The following is a 13,981-nucleotide window of genomic DNA, read 5'->3' as shown; positions in this document are numbered from 1 at the left end:
TATATATATTATATTTTTTTATGACATTGTTATTATCTTTAACGCAAATCTCATATTTTAGGAATGGCAGTATTTGTTACACGAAGAGGAAGAAATTGATAAAGAATTTGCAAAATTTTTGAATAAGCAAAACGAGCTGGAAAATACAATATATAGCAAGCTAGAGGACAAAGTTGCGCATGATAAAGCAGCGCGTTATTTGAATAAATTATTAGTAGATTCTAAAGAAAGAATACAAGAACAAGAACTGTCATTAGTAGAAACAGAAAACTCATATGGCAAAAAGTTATTAGAATTAGAGCAACTCAATGCATACATATCTCATGAAAAAGTGGAATTAGAAGAACTTTTGCAAAGTAATGATGCAAAAGGAAAAGAGATAGATGAAATTCAGAAAGAAATAAAAAAACATGATACAACAATTGAAAGGAAACGAATAAAAATTATCACCTTGAATAAAACCATTGAAGAGGTAATATTACCAGCTGAAAATTCTATTAAAATATGGGAATGTTAAAGACTCTGTTTACTTATATAAATTGATAATCCTTTTTCACAGATATTATCACAGACTGGCGGTGAAGAAGTTAATCCGCTTGACATGAAAATAATGACTTTGGAAAAAAATATAGAAGAGATACAGCAAGATATTAAAAAATCACAGCAATTTTGGATTCGACAAGAAAGATACATGATCACATTAAGCCAACAAAGGGATTTACAGCTGCAAGAACTTAATCTTCTTAATAAGGAAATTATGATAATGGAGCAAAAAAATTTGAAACTAGAGCATAGCTTGGAAATGTTTGATAAGGAAGAATCGAATATGCAAAGAGTATTGAATCTATTGCAACAAAAATTGGTACAGATGAACACGCAATTAGTTATACAGAAAGGACTGAGAGAAGAGTTAGAAGACAAAAATTCTATTACAAAAAACGAGGGAGTGCAATCCCTCGAAGATGCAGAATTAAATCTAATAAAAATGCAAAGTGATTTAAAGCAATTGTATGAGGAAAAAATGCTTCTGAAAGACAATCTAGATGCAGTGCAACAAGAAAGTTTATCATGGGAGAAAAAAGTAAAATTTTAGATACATATATATATAATAATAATAATAATAATATATAATTATAATAATAATAATAATATATAATTATAATTATAATAATAATATATAATTATAGAGCACGAGAACAACATTTTCCACACAAATTTACAATATTTAATTATTTACTTCAAGCAAACAAACGGGTCGTTTAATTTATTTTATATTTTTAGGTACAGTTAATGCAAGAAACAATGAAGAAGTTGAGAGATGAGCGTAGCAGTGGTGGTGACATTGCCGTGATGAAAAGCGAAATTCATAAAATGGAAATGCGTCTGTCACATTTGCGTAGAGTACAAGAAAAATTGATTCACGATATGGAGTTTTGTGTCGCGCGGAGAGACATTATATTGGACAAAGTTATGAGCAAATTTAAGAAAGATCCAAAAGGACAACACAATCAGAAAGTTATATTCTGTAAACGTCTTGCCGATCAAAAATTGAAGATAAAACAAATCGGGAAGGTAGTTACTATCAACTTGTCTCAATATTACTGCTTGAAGTAAATCTTTCATTCTTCATATATATATTCTTTTGATTAATTATTTATTATAGGATACAAAGAAAATTGAAAATAGAATATTCGAGCAAGAATCTCAAATAAAAGATACACTAGACAAATGTAAGGAATCGCAAACAGCATTAAAAATGATAGAAGATGTTATCCCAGATGTGGATCAGGAAATAATGCAAATGGAAGCTGTTAAATATCACGTAAATTATGCAAATTATTTTCTTTAATTTTACGAATTTGGAATTAATATTTGGTTAAAAATTTAACATTGTTATAATTAGAAAATCTTCTGTTTCTTGCAGAATTTGCAAGCATTAGTTTTCAAACAACGAAAAGCTAAAATGCTTCAAGACATTAAAAGTGGCCGATACAAGATGTTTTTCAAAAGTGAAACAGCAATAAGCGATGAATTCCAAAACGAACAGATTCTTCATGATTATTTGAAACATGTAATGGAAAGAACGAGCCAAGACTTTCCTTTATTGAAAAATGATATTCAAAAAATACTTTTGACATTAGAAATATTATAAAATCCCAGTAAATATAAGCAAGGAAATAAAACAATGCAACGTATTTAATAACAAAATAATTTTAACGACTTATACAAATGCATAACGCGTTTAGTATATCTACATTTACGATTGCAAAGGATATACTTATGCAGAATGTACACCTTTAATGAAAGCTTCCATGGATAGAATGGGAGTATCCGGTAAAATACCATGACCTAAATTGGCAATATATCGAGTTTTACCAAAATTTGATACCATTTTGTGTGCACGATCAATAATTTCATCCTAAAAATAATGATGAATATATTTAATATCCTTGTAAATGTCTATGTATCATAATTATCATTAATCAGTATAATTTTTATAAATTTTGAAGAAAATATCTGACATACCTGGGAAGAATACATTGCACAAGGATCCATGTTACCTTGCAATGTGACATTAGGCCCAAGCTGTTTTCTGGCTTCAATAGGATCTACAGTCCAATCAAGACCAATAACTTCGTAACTTTGATCCTTAGCGAGAATTTTTAAAGAATTCATGGTTGCACCTTTTGGGAAAGCAATCTATGAAAACAGATCCAAGATTTATTTTATATTTACAAAAGTAATTTGTCCATTTCAGGATAATTATAATAAATACCATAGGCACTTCCGGAATATTTGCTTCTTTCAATTGCTTTCGTACACGTTCGCTTATTTGTTTGAGATATTTAAAAGAATAAGTTGTAAACAATGCATCATCGAAATAGTCACCATTGCTTTCAAATACTTGAAGTAACTGAAAAAGACAATATTGTCATTTCTTCAATTTATATTATTATTAAAATATAATGTATACATTATATTGTATATATGATGTACTGTAAAAATTCTCTTTTTACAAACGAATCTTTTATTCTTTGTCAAAATATATTTCTGAATATACCTGAGCACCAGCCTTCACTTGCATCACTAAATAATCCACAATAACATCTGTAATTATCTGCAATAATTTGTGAGAGTCCTCTGGATACTTGTACAACCAAGACCTTGCTTTTGCCATTGTGGAACTACCTCCTCCTTGAATCATATAACCCATCAGTGTCCACTAAAATAAAAATTAATATATGTAAATTATATAATTCACGATACAGCAGAAATTTACAATGTGTATTCCTATATTGAAATAATTCTCAATTTTATATGATTTTCTAGACAATATAAAAATACTTGCAGGTGCTCCGGTGAAACCTATCAATGGCACTCTTCCATTTAATTTATGCCGAGTCAATGTTATAGCGTCCCCAACATATTTTAGAGCCTCTTCTACATTTGGTCGTACGAGTCTTGCTAAATCATTGGGATTGGCTAAGGGTTGAGGCAAGACCGGACCCTAACAGATACTTCTTATTTAAAGAGAATAAACAACGAGATGTGAATACGATGTACGTTACTTAGCTATTGCTTTCGAAACATACAATTTGTGGAGATTTTAACTTACTATCCCCGCTGCCATCTCGACCTTCAAGCCCATGGCCTGAGGGATCACTAGAATGTCCGAGAATATTATACTGGCGTCCAGATCGAAACGTTCTATCGGCTGCAGGGTCACCTGGCATGCCAATTCCGGGGTTTGACAGACGGTGAAGAAATCGTGCTGGGCTCTAACTTCCTGAAACTCCGGAAGATATCTCCCGGCCTGTCTCATGACCCAAACCGGCACTCTGTCAACGGGTTCCCCGCGTGCCGCTTTGAGTATACGATCATTTTTCAAGGACGGAAAATTATGCTCAATCATCCTGACAATTCTCCTGCGTCCTTTTCAGTTTCCTCCAGTATATTCTTTATCACGTAATTTCTTTATGAAGATTCTTTTATATATTACATTGCAATATATTGCGTAATATTATACAGAATTCCTACAATTTAATTAAAATGTTTTAATTGTTATAAAAATACGTGATTTTCTGGCAGTGCTTCGTTATTTACAATACGGAGACTCACGTATTACTGCTGGACTCCCCCTTGTTTATCATTTCCCCTCTTGTCTCAACCAACACTACAAATTTGCATGTCATAAGGTCATGCGATATATTGTGGTCAAGCATGGAGTGAGAACTGAGAAATGACATATCATGCTTTCTCACTCTACGCGTGGTCACGTGACAAATGCTATACGTGTCCGGGGAGAGAAGTAAAGGCCATCACACACAAAATTCCGTAAGGACGTAAAGCCCGAATCACACTAGCGGCTCGCGGCTGCAATTGCGATTGCGTTTGTGATTGTGATTTGCTACGCTCCAATCATACTTGCAATTGATGCTTTCTGATTGGCTGAGGCAATCGCAATCGCAGCCGCGAGCCGCTAGTGTGATTCGGGCTTTACGTCCTTACGGAATTTTGTGTGTGATGGCCTTTACTTCTCTCCCCGGACACGTATAGCATTTGTCACGTGACCACGCGTAGAGTGAGAAAGCATGATATGTCATTTCTCAGTTCTCACTCCATGCTTGACCACAATATATCGCATGACCTTATGACATGCAAATTTGTAGTGTTGGTTGAGACAAGAGGGGAAATGATAAACAAGGGGGAGTCCAGCAGTAATACGTGAGTCTCCGTATTGTAAATAACGAAGCACTGCCAGAAAATCACGTATTTTTATAACAATTAAAACATTTTAATTAAATTGTAGGAATTCTGTATAATATTACGCCGCTAGTGTGATTCGGACTTAAGACGTAAGCGTAAGAAAATGGACCAATTCCAATCGAGTATTTGGCTCTCCGTAACCCCTCCACTTTTACGGAAAGCCCGATACTTGATTGGGATTGGTCAATTTTCTTACGCTTACGTTTTTGTCCTTACGGAATTTTGTGTGTGATGGCCTTTAATAGAGAAAAACAGCTGATTCGGAATAGAGGAAGGGATAGAATAAAGAAGAGCCTCTGACAAAAGAGAGATTGATAGAAGGTTCCATCTACTAATCTTCCCGTATTAGTGTTTGCTAAACACGAATTGTCGCAAGATTATTATCTTGCAATCGATATTAATCTGCTGGATCCAAAAATAAAAACGTATCACGTTTGGTGACGTTACATATAGATGTTGCTTTGCTATTCGCACGCGCATTTCAGTATTTATTCTCCGCTAAGAACTACGTAAATGTCAAAAGAGTAGTGGTCGAGAATTTATTTGTCTCCTTGATATATATATATCATTCGCAAAATTGAACGGAGTCTGGTTGGATCATATCACGCAAAATGAACTATTGGATAATAATCGTTGCAATAGCGTGTATTTTGGCACGTCTTCTATAAAATATATTTTGCGCCGTGACTCAACGAATATGAATTTTCATATTTTATTGCGTTAATTTGCGACAGTATTTGATAGACTTGTCACAATTCTATGAGACCTACGAGACACAAACAATGGATGATGTAAATATCAATGAAATATGTCTTCATGAAGAAGAGGTGATTGCAAATGGGAACGAATGGATTAAATTTAGTTGGATTAAACAGAGTGATGACAATGAAACTTCACGTCAATCATTGGATGTACAGAAGGTGAGAACTCTAATGTACACAATAATATTGATATATGAAACTTTCGGGATATTATGCAAGTAAATAATATTGGAATATGTGTAAGTGAATAAAACACTTGACTTTTAATTTTAGGGGGATTCAAATATTGAGACTGCAGAAATAAACGATGATGATAACAAAGTCTTGTGCATAAATACAGAAGCAGAGGATATATCCGATGGTATATCTGTCATAACGGAGAGCGATACAGATACTATTAATACAAATATCCTCCAAATCTGTCAATTTAATGGTAACACATATAGGCTTCTCCGGATATTGGAAACACAAATAAATAAACAGGTATAAATAATTACATTTATGTATATATATATGTATACATATACATAATATATAAGTTGTATTTTATTATTGATCTACCAATAAGATTATATTTTTTTGTTAATATTTTTTGAATTTAATAAAATATCTTCAATTTCTTTTTACTAACAATTTTTTTTTGTTTATATAGGCAAATATAAGAGATGTTTTTATGGCTTGTGTAATTGGTATCATTATTGGTTTTGTTCTTAGCCATTCTTTCATAGATTCCAAAGCCTGTCCAAACTTAAATGGGATTAATAATGAAAGTCTTAAGACTGTAGGTCACAATATTGTTAATACTCTCAAAGGACTGACGGAAGGTAAGATCAAAAGTTTTATGAAAGATCTTGGTAAAATCTATTCCAATTTATTGCTTATATCTTAATCAGATTTCTTGTTTCCAGTGAAAACTATGCTAAATGAAATTAAAGCTCGTACTGCAGTTGATAAAAAAATTATGGAGCACTTTATAGGGCAGTTTTCTAAGATAGATGCTGCGAATAAAATGAGTAACAAGCCAATTATTACATCAGAATCTTTCAATTTTGATCCATATTCATTGGATCAAGTATCTCAACTTCAAGTGTCTCTACATGTATTATCATCATTGGCATCTCTTTATGATAACAACAGTTCGTTGAAAAATGAAATAAGTGAGACATTGGATATTGTGAATAGTACAAAAGCATTTTATGAAAACTTGATATTATTTAATAACAATACACAAAATGAATACAATTCTCTTGCCTTGAAGTAAGTATTAGTATAATAAAATGCATATAAAAGTTTTCTTATTTCTAAATTATAAATTATTATTGTTTATTTATATTATTGCATTATATTTCAGAATTTTGCAACATAACGGTGACAAAATACATATTACTTCTAAGTTACTTCTCTCAAACTTGATAGAAAAAATGAGCAAGATAACATTAAATGTGTACAATACATATACTAAAGAAAGACACAAATTAATTAAAAAATTGTGTGATTTGAAAAGTGTACTGCTTGATGATGAATTCTTGAAACAATTAACACAAAATAATCAGTTTTTCAAAAATTATAATAAATCTTGTTTTTCAAACTATTCATCAAAAAAGTTGAATACAAAAACATTTGGAAAAAAAAATACAAAAATAGGATATATAAAGAAGCAAATCAGGAAAGCTGATAATACAGTAGTTCAAGCAAAATATGATAAAGAAAGTAGCCAGAAAATTTATGATGGTGATAGAAAGGGCTCTTTAAAAAATGAAAAAACTAAGAGATTGAATGAACACAATTATACTATTACAAAGTAAGTAATAACATATCTAATTCTTTTATTCCCACATTATAATTATTATTGTATGTATTTAAATTATTGTATTATATATCAGGTTTTTCCAAAATGCCAGTGATAAAATACATAATACTTCTCAGCTACTTTCCTCAGAATCTATAGAAAAAAAAAGCGAGATGTTAAATAAGCATATATGTACTAAATATGAGGCGAGACTCAGATGGATAAAAAATAAGCGTCATAAGGATAGTAGTGAATTTTTAGAACAATCAATAGAAGATAGTGAAGAAAATAATAGAAAATCAGTTAATTGGTATGGTACAAGAGAGAATGATTATTTACAATCAATTAAAATACAAAAAGACGACGAGATATCAAAGAATAATTTTGATAATATTTTAATACAACTGTGGAAAGACATGTGCCCACTTTCAACCAATTCTTGTCCAAGATTTAATATCGATGTACCCACATTGCCTACCACATCAAGCGTAAGTCATAAATCTATATAAAATTGTTGATTTCTTACAGATCTCAAGTTAAAAAGAGAGAGAAAAGGAAAGGGAAAGAATGTAAAGATTTTTATGTGTGTATAATATATAAAGATAATAAGTAAATATATTTACAAAAAGATTTAGAGAAATATTATACATAGCATGCAGTTTCATACAAGTTACATATAAATATAAATTGTACATTCTTTTTAGTGTAAAACAGAGAATTGTATTGTTAATTCTAACAACAAACATGATGTAAATAGCAAAAAATCTGTATCGGATTATGAAAGTTCTATAAAAATTCTGTATGGAAAGAGTAGACCAAAACAAAAAGACTACACTAAATGGAGTAGTTCCACCAAAAAGGTCTTTAATAATGATGATAATAAAAATATCAAAGAGAAAAAAAAGATATTCCCTCAAAATGAAATTAAGAATCGTATATCTGAGACTGATAATTACCATAAATCTAAACAGTCTTCATTTAATACTCGTGTAACAAAACAAGATAAACAGGATTATATAAATACGAACTGGCAGAGTGATAATAAAAGGTATTAATTATTTGAGAAATAAGGTTTAAGAAGCAAATAATACAGATATAACTTTTGAAAGTGTGTTTACTATCCTTAAAACTGCAGCTTCTATCAAATGCGCTTATAAGTACAATATCATTAACAAATAATACTCTTCATTTTCGCAGATTTTATATGCATAAGAAGCAACGGCAGCGTAGCGCTTCAGATTGGTACTTTCAACGAGCATATCATCGTAGAATAGCGCGGAAACATGCGGAACGCATATATCATCAATGGAAAGAATCCAAAGAATTTTGGAAGATGGATTTGATGTATTCTGGATAAAAAACTAGTATGTTATGCTTCACTAAAGAAAGACAAAATTTTAAAGAAATACTGAAAATATAATAAGATGCACTTGATGTATATTGTGATATATATATATATATATAAAATGGTTATATAATATCAGTATATTAATTACGTATCGCAGTATTAAAATCTTTATTACAATGTAATATGACATTTTGCATCTAAATAGTTATAATTTTGTATCTCGTTAGCGTTCGAATCTCATTTAGTCGTAAGATATTAGAAAATAACATAGATAAAATTTCTATTAATCCAATTTCGCGATGTGACATAATTTGTGCTCATCAAGAATATTTAATCATGATAATGATGCTGTGTGTGATTCGTAAGTTAAGTAGTCACCGAAAAGAAAACGGTGCTCTCTCAAAGCGATATTTCTTTGCGATAAAGAAATTAATTTTATTTAAACTAAAGCCGCGCCTAGACAGCCGGTTGCCCATGTGTAAAAAAACAAATTTTGCAGCTTTAAGAGCATAAGATATGTATAGATAAATAAAAAAAGATGAATAGAATATACATTTTCATAATAAATATTTATTTAATTAGAATTATTGTAATAGTTTGTACAAAAATAAAACATAAGTAGCTATCTTTTGTAAGAATATATATGTATACAAAATATAATATGTTAAAGAAAATAATCAGAATCAACATGATTAAAATAAGTATTTAATTACATGTGATATGGTAAACATATATTAAATGAGAAAAAAGATATTTTTGACGAACTTTTTGTACAAATCTGGATATGCTATATTAATTTGAATTATTTCAAACTCATCAATCGACATAATAATCGTAGCGAAAAAAGAACGGATATTAGCCGCCGGAGATTATTCCTAATACTGAACATACCAACAGTTCCAGTTTGCAGCTCGCAAACGGTGCGTTTCCGGACATGAGTTTCTTATTAAAAGTTGGTCTACTTTGAACCCTCTACATATCCTAGAAGTTTGTAACAGGTATTCAGAGATCTTGACAAAATGTCTCGAGAGGGAAATAGCAAAGCATCCAGAGAAAGCCATCAATATTTTTCCGTTTGCTAACAATGTTGCTCTCGACGTTATATGTGGTACTAAATAAATAAATCCCTTTCTTTCGTATAATCACACGGATTACAATACTAGTATAATTTCAATGAGCTCGATTTTTGACATTGCATATGTAAATCAATGCAAAAAATCGAATTTTACGTCACATTTAATTTAATTGTGAATAAATAATGTCTTACTCTCGTAGATATTTAAATATAAAAAAAATTTTATATCGGTATTAATTTTTGTATATAACAAAATTAATTTGAAAGTCATAAGTATCAATTTTATTTCTTTTATGTAATTTATAAGCAATAAAATGTAGCATACTTTCATGAGGGAATTATGACGATACTAAGTCATTATTTTGCATAGAAACGGCGATGGGTGTGGATGTACATGCTCAAGAAAGTGAAACCAAGTATACCACAACAATACATAGGTACGAAAAATTATGAATTACATTATTTTATTAGTAATAAAATAATTAATAACAGTAATAATTTATTAACAAGATTTTTTAAGAATTAATATAGCAAATTTTGTATGATTATAAATATATATATATATATATGTATAATTAATAGTAATGTATAATAATAATGGCATAAAAAAAATATACTGTCATATCGGTTTACCGTTTTAATCGTACTTTTAGAATATCTCAATTGGTTGTACGACATAACGCCTTCAGGAAAGGAACATAAATCAGTGATTAATATAATACATACGTTTACAAAAGAGGTACGCATAAAAAAACTCTAATATAATACACTATGTATTCAGATATCGATAAAATTTTATTAAATTAATTATTCACGCTACTTTTTGTTGGGGTAAATACAAAGTTGCAATGGATAAATGATAAATTTTAGGTGATACGTAAAAGAAAGATCGCACGACAATCGGGAAACGGTTCTGCCAAATCCGAAAACGAGGATGACGAACTTGATATAGGTGTGATTAATAAATCATTAAATTATTGTTATATACAGGGTGTAACAGAGCGCCCGTATCAGCAGTTTTTTGAGGAAACAACGCATTTCCGTGAACATACCAACAGTTCCAGTTTGCAGCTCGCAAACGGTGCGTTTCCGGACATGAGTTTCTTATTAAAAGTTGGTCTACTTTGAACCCTCTACATATCCTAGAAGTTTGTAACAGGTATTCATTTACACCCTGTAGAGAGGAATTAAGATAACTGGTAGACTCAAAAAATACTTCGAGTTAATCTCCTATTTTTCTTCGACTTATAAAGTTTTTTTCTAGAGAATGAATAAAAATTCGAATTGTAAAGGACCACCGAGCGAATGTCTGAATAAACAGCATAATAACGACCCTAACAGTCGTTTACCTGACTTTCAGACCCGCGAGTTTGTTCGACCCGATTTTTACGTCGCGAGGCGTCTAATTTCGGGATAGTCAAGATTATTGCGCCTTTCTATTGACTTATTCTTTTTCGAATCTGGACGTAATAGATCGATGATATGTATTTATATACCCATCATATCTATTATTAATAAAGTGTCTTCATAAAATTTTATCGAATAGTAGAGCTAATAATGATATAAACATCGTATGAATGAAATCTTTATCAATCTGTGTGTGTGTGTGTGTGTGTGTGTGTGCGCGCGCGCGCGTGCGTGTGTGTGTGTGTGTAAAATTCAAATGTAATTCTAATTTAAAAAATAACTATAGTAATTTACGCATTTACATATTTGGTAACTTAAAAGCTGTTTAATATGTTTACAGGCTATAAGAATGGAGTTAATCTCTTTGATACTGTGCGCCTTGTTCGTTGTTTTAATAATCCCAATTATATCGACAATATATCATCAGTACATTCTTCGACGAAAGATCAAAAATATTCCTCAACTCGGTAGATTTCCTTTTGGTGTGGCATTTGAATTAATGAAGCTGACGGAGTATGGTGAAGAACTTTATAAATAAGACATTGTCATGATATTCTTTTACAAATATTATTTATATATTTTTAGCAAAGAACTTAAAACAAGGAATTCGCTTATATTAAATCAGTATAATAATTAATAAATACTGAATATCTGATTATATGCTTATCCACAGAACACGTACTATGGTTTGTGCAACGTATGGGTGATTTTAAAGATGGAATTTTCATTCATTGGATTGGCTTGAAACCCTTTATTAATATTTATAAACCTGAAATTTAAGAGGTAAGAATAAATATGAATCGGCGTTTATTATATTTGCATAATGAAAAAAAATTGATCTGCCTCTCGATCGAGATAGTTCACGGTCAAACTATACTTTCCAAATTAATTTAGCGATCTAGTCAATTATCGGTTTCATGTTTAGAATATTAAATAGGATGTTTTTTTCCTAATGATACACCAGGAAAAAATGTAATTAATGATACATGAAAAAGTAAGTCGTAAATATGGAATACAATTTTTGCATATGAGGCTCTGTTTTTGAAAAAATTAAAAATTTGAAAAAAATATCTTTAATATAAATGTGATAAATTATTATTCGCATGGTTATATTGTTTTTAAACACATTTTTACAGATTATTTTGCCCAGCACCGTAAATATCGAAAAAGGATTCTCCTATAAAATGCTGGAACCTTGGTTAGGCAAAGGATTTCTAACTTCTACAGGTAAACGCATAAACTCTTTTACATCTAACTTTAATATCTCATTGAAGATAAAAAGTAAATTGCAGCTTACATTAGATTGTGTGTTTTTGTTATATGATTATTGGCAAAAGAATTTTGAACAAATTACGAAAAAAAAAGAAAGAGTAAAGTTTCATTCTAATATACAAATTTCTATACATATATTTATATTCTGACAAAAGAGAGAGAGAGAGAGAGAGATTTTTATTTATTAAATATTTACTTATGTAAATATTATATATTTGTAATAATAATATTTTACTTATATAAATATGATTTTATATTAATATTAATTATTCATGTAAATTGGCGCGCTTTAAACGTTATTCAATTTTATGTGAAATTTTTTTTATTTACAAGAGTCGTTCAGGAATTTAGTATCAAGTCAACTAGTACTTAGTCAACGAATAATCTCCGGTAGGCTTGCAAAATAAAACAGGAAACAGGAAATTTAATTATATTTATATTAATTATCTATGCGCACTTATATGTATTTTTTATCTCTTTTACGATATTTTTAATAAGTAAATGTTTTGCTGATTGGTATTGCTTCAGGAAAACAATGGAACCATGATAGAAAACTCATCGGGCCGACGTTCCATTTTAGTATATTGGACCAATTTGCTGTGATTATGTCTGAAAAAGCAGAAATCTTGACAAAATGTCTCGAGAAAGAAATAGCAAAAAATCCAGGGAAAGCTATCAATATTTTTCCGTTTGCTAACAATGTTGCTCTCGACATTATATGTGGTACTAAATAAATAAATTGCTTTTTTTCGTATAATCACGAATTACAATACTAGTATAATTTCAATGAGCTCGATTTTTGACATTGCATATGTAAATCAATGCAAAAAATCGAATTTTACGTCACATTTAATTTAATTGTGAATAAATAATGCCTTATTCTCATAGGTATTTAAATATAAAAAAAAATTTATATTGTATTAATTTTTGTATATAACAAAATTAATTATTCGAAAGTCATAAGTATCAATTTTATTGTAATTCAGTATCACTTTTATGTAATTTATAAGCAATAAAATGTAGCATACTTTTATGAGGGAATTTTGACGATACTAACAAGTCATTATTTTGCACAGAAACGGCAATGGGTGTGGATGTACATGCTCAAGAAAGTGAAAACAAGTTTATTACAACAATACATAGGTACGAAAAATCATGAATTGCATTATTTTATTAGTAATAAAATAATTAATAGCATTAATAACTTATTAACAAGATTTTTTAAGAATTAATATAGCAAATTTTGTATGATTATAAATATATATATATATATATGTATAATTAATAGTAATGTATAATAATAATGGCATAAAAAAAATATACTGTCATATCGGTTTACCGTTTTAATCGTACTTTTAGAATATCTCAATTAATGTTTGATCGATTTATTCAACCGTGGTATTGGTCGGATTGGTTGTACGACATAACGCCTTCAGGAAAGGAACATAAATCAGTGATTAATATAATACATACGTTTACAAAAGAGGTACGCATAAAAAAACTCTAATATAATACACTATGTATTCAGATATCGATAAAAAATTTTATTAAATTAATTATTC

At 29.8% G+C, this 13,981-nt stretch overlaps 3 protein-coding genes and 1 pseudogene across 5 annotated transcripts in view; 3 read left to right on the top strand and 1 right to left on the bottom strand.

The window, feature by feature from the left end:
• LOC115240328 (coiled-coil domain-containing protein 40) overlaps positions 1-2,185 on the top strand; it is a 4,141-nt gene extending 1,956 nt beyond the window's left edge. Inside the window, exons 4-8 of the mRNA XM_029815403.1 lie at positions 62-472; positions 560-1,081; positions 1,282-1,572; positions 1,664-1,822; positions 1,925-2,185. Of these exons, the coding sequence (XP_029671263.1) occupies positions 62-472; positions 560-1,081; positions 1,282-1,572; positions 1,664-1,822; positions 1,925-2,152 (1,611 nt within the window). The 3' untranslated portion in view covers positions 2,153-2,185. The remainder of the gene's footprint in view (positions 1-61; positions 473-559; positions 1,082-1,281; positions 1,573-1,663; positions 1,823-1,924) is intronic.
• LOC115240332 (uroporphyrinogen decarboxylase) lies at positions 2,076-4,228 on the bottom strand. Of its 2 annotated transcripts, XM_029815408.1 has the most exons (7): positions 4,120-4,228; positions 3,617-4,034; positions 3,350-3,508; positions 3,062-3,223; positions 2,777-2,914; positions 2,527-2,700; positions 2,279-2,419 (listed from the first exon to the last, which is right to left on the bottom strand). In XM_029815408.1, the coding sequence occupies exons 2-7, from the start codon at positions 3,911-3,913 to the stop codon at positions 2,279-2,281; spliced, it is 1,071 nt and encodes a 356-aa protein (XP_029671268.1). In that variant the 5' UTR covers positions 3,914-4,034; positions 4,120-4,228. The 2 variants fall into 2 exon arrangements, with proteins under 2 accessions (XP_029671267.1, XP_029671268.1); XM_029815407.1 differs by lacking the exon at positions 4,120-4,228 and having other exon boundaries at positions 2,076-2,419; positions 3,617-3,913.
• Positions 4,229-5,018: 790 nt separating this feature from the next.
• LOC115240329 (origin recognition complex subunit 1-like) lies at positions 5,019-9,228 on the top strand. Of its 2 annotated transcripts, none has more exons than XM_029815404.1 (8): positions 5,019-5,687; positions 5,802-6,011; positions 6,181-6,352; positions 6,422-6,785; positions 6,880-7,329; positions 7,412-7,805; positions 8,022-8,365; positions 8,515-9,228. In XM_029815404.1, exons 1-8 carry the CDS (start codon positions 5,550-5,552, stop codon positions 8,672-8,674), a joined length of 2,232 nt encoding a protein of 743 aa, XP_029671264.1. In that variant the 5' UTR covers positions 5,019-5,549; the 3' UTR covers positions 8,675-9,228. The 2 variants fall into 2 exon arrangements, with proteins under 2 accessions (XP_029671264.1, XP_029671265.1); XM_029815405.1 differs by having other exon boundaries at positions 5,021-5,687; positions 6,437-6,785.
• A 1,571-nt stretch (positions 9,229-10,799) lies between these two features.
• Positions 10,800-13,930, top strand: LOC115240333 (annotated as a pseudogene).
• Positions 13,931-13,981: the final 51 nt, after the last annotated feature.

This window comes from Formica exsecta, unplaced genomic scaffold (genome assembly GCF_003651465.1).
Source record: "Formica exsecta isolate Colony F162 unplaced genomic scaffold, ASM365146v1 scaffold423, whole genome shotgun sequence".
Taxonomy (NCBI): Eukaryota; Metazoa; Arthropoda; class Insecta; order Hymenoptera; family Formicidae; genus Formica; species Formica exsecta.
This window is presented reverse-complemented; position numbering and strand designations above follow the sequence as displayed.

Coding starts and splice junctions, on each gene's coding strand:
- LOC115240332 (XM_029815408.1), bottom strand. CDS start 3,913: ATGATTGAGCATAATTTTCCGTCCTTGAAAAATGATCGTATACTCAAA. Junction 3,509..3,616: donor TCGAGATGGCAGCGGGGATA/GTAAGTTAAAAT, acceptor AGTATCTGTTAG/GGTCCGGTCTTGCCTCAACC. Junction 2,701..2,776: donor ATATTCCGGAAGTGCCTATG/GTATTTATTATA, acceptor CTGTTTTCATAG/ATTGCTTTCCCAAAAGGTGC.
- LOC115240329 (XM_029815404.1), top strand. CDS start 5,550: ATGGATGATGTAAATATCAATGAAATATGTCTTCATGAAGAAGAGGTG. Junction 7,806..8,021: donor CATTGCCTACCACATCAAGC/GTAAGTCATAAA, acceptor CATTCTTTTTAG/TGTAAAACAGAGAATTGTAT. Junction 8,366..8,514: donor TGGCAGAGTGATAATAAAAG/GTATTAATTATT, acceptor TCATTTTCGCAG/ATTTTATATGCATAAGAAGC.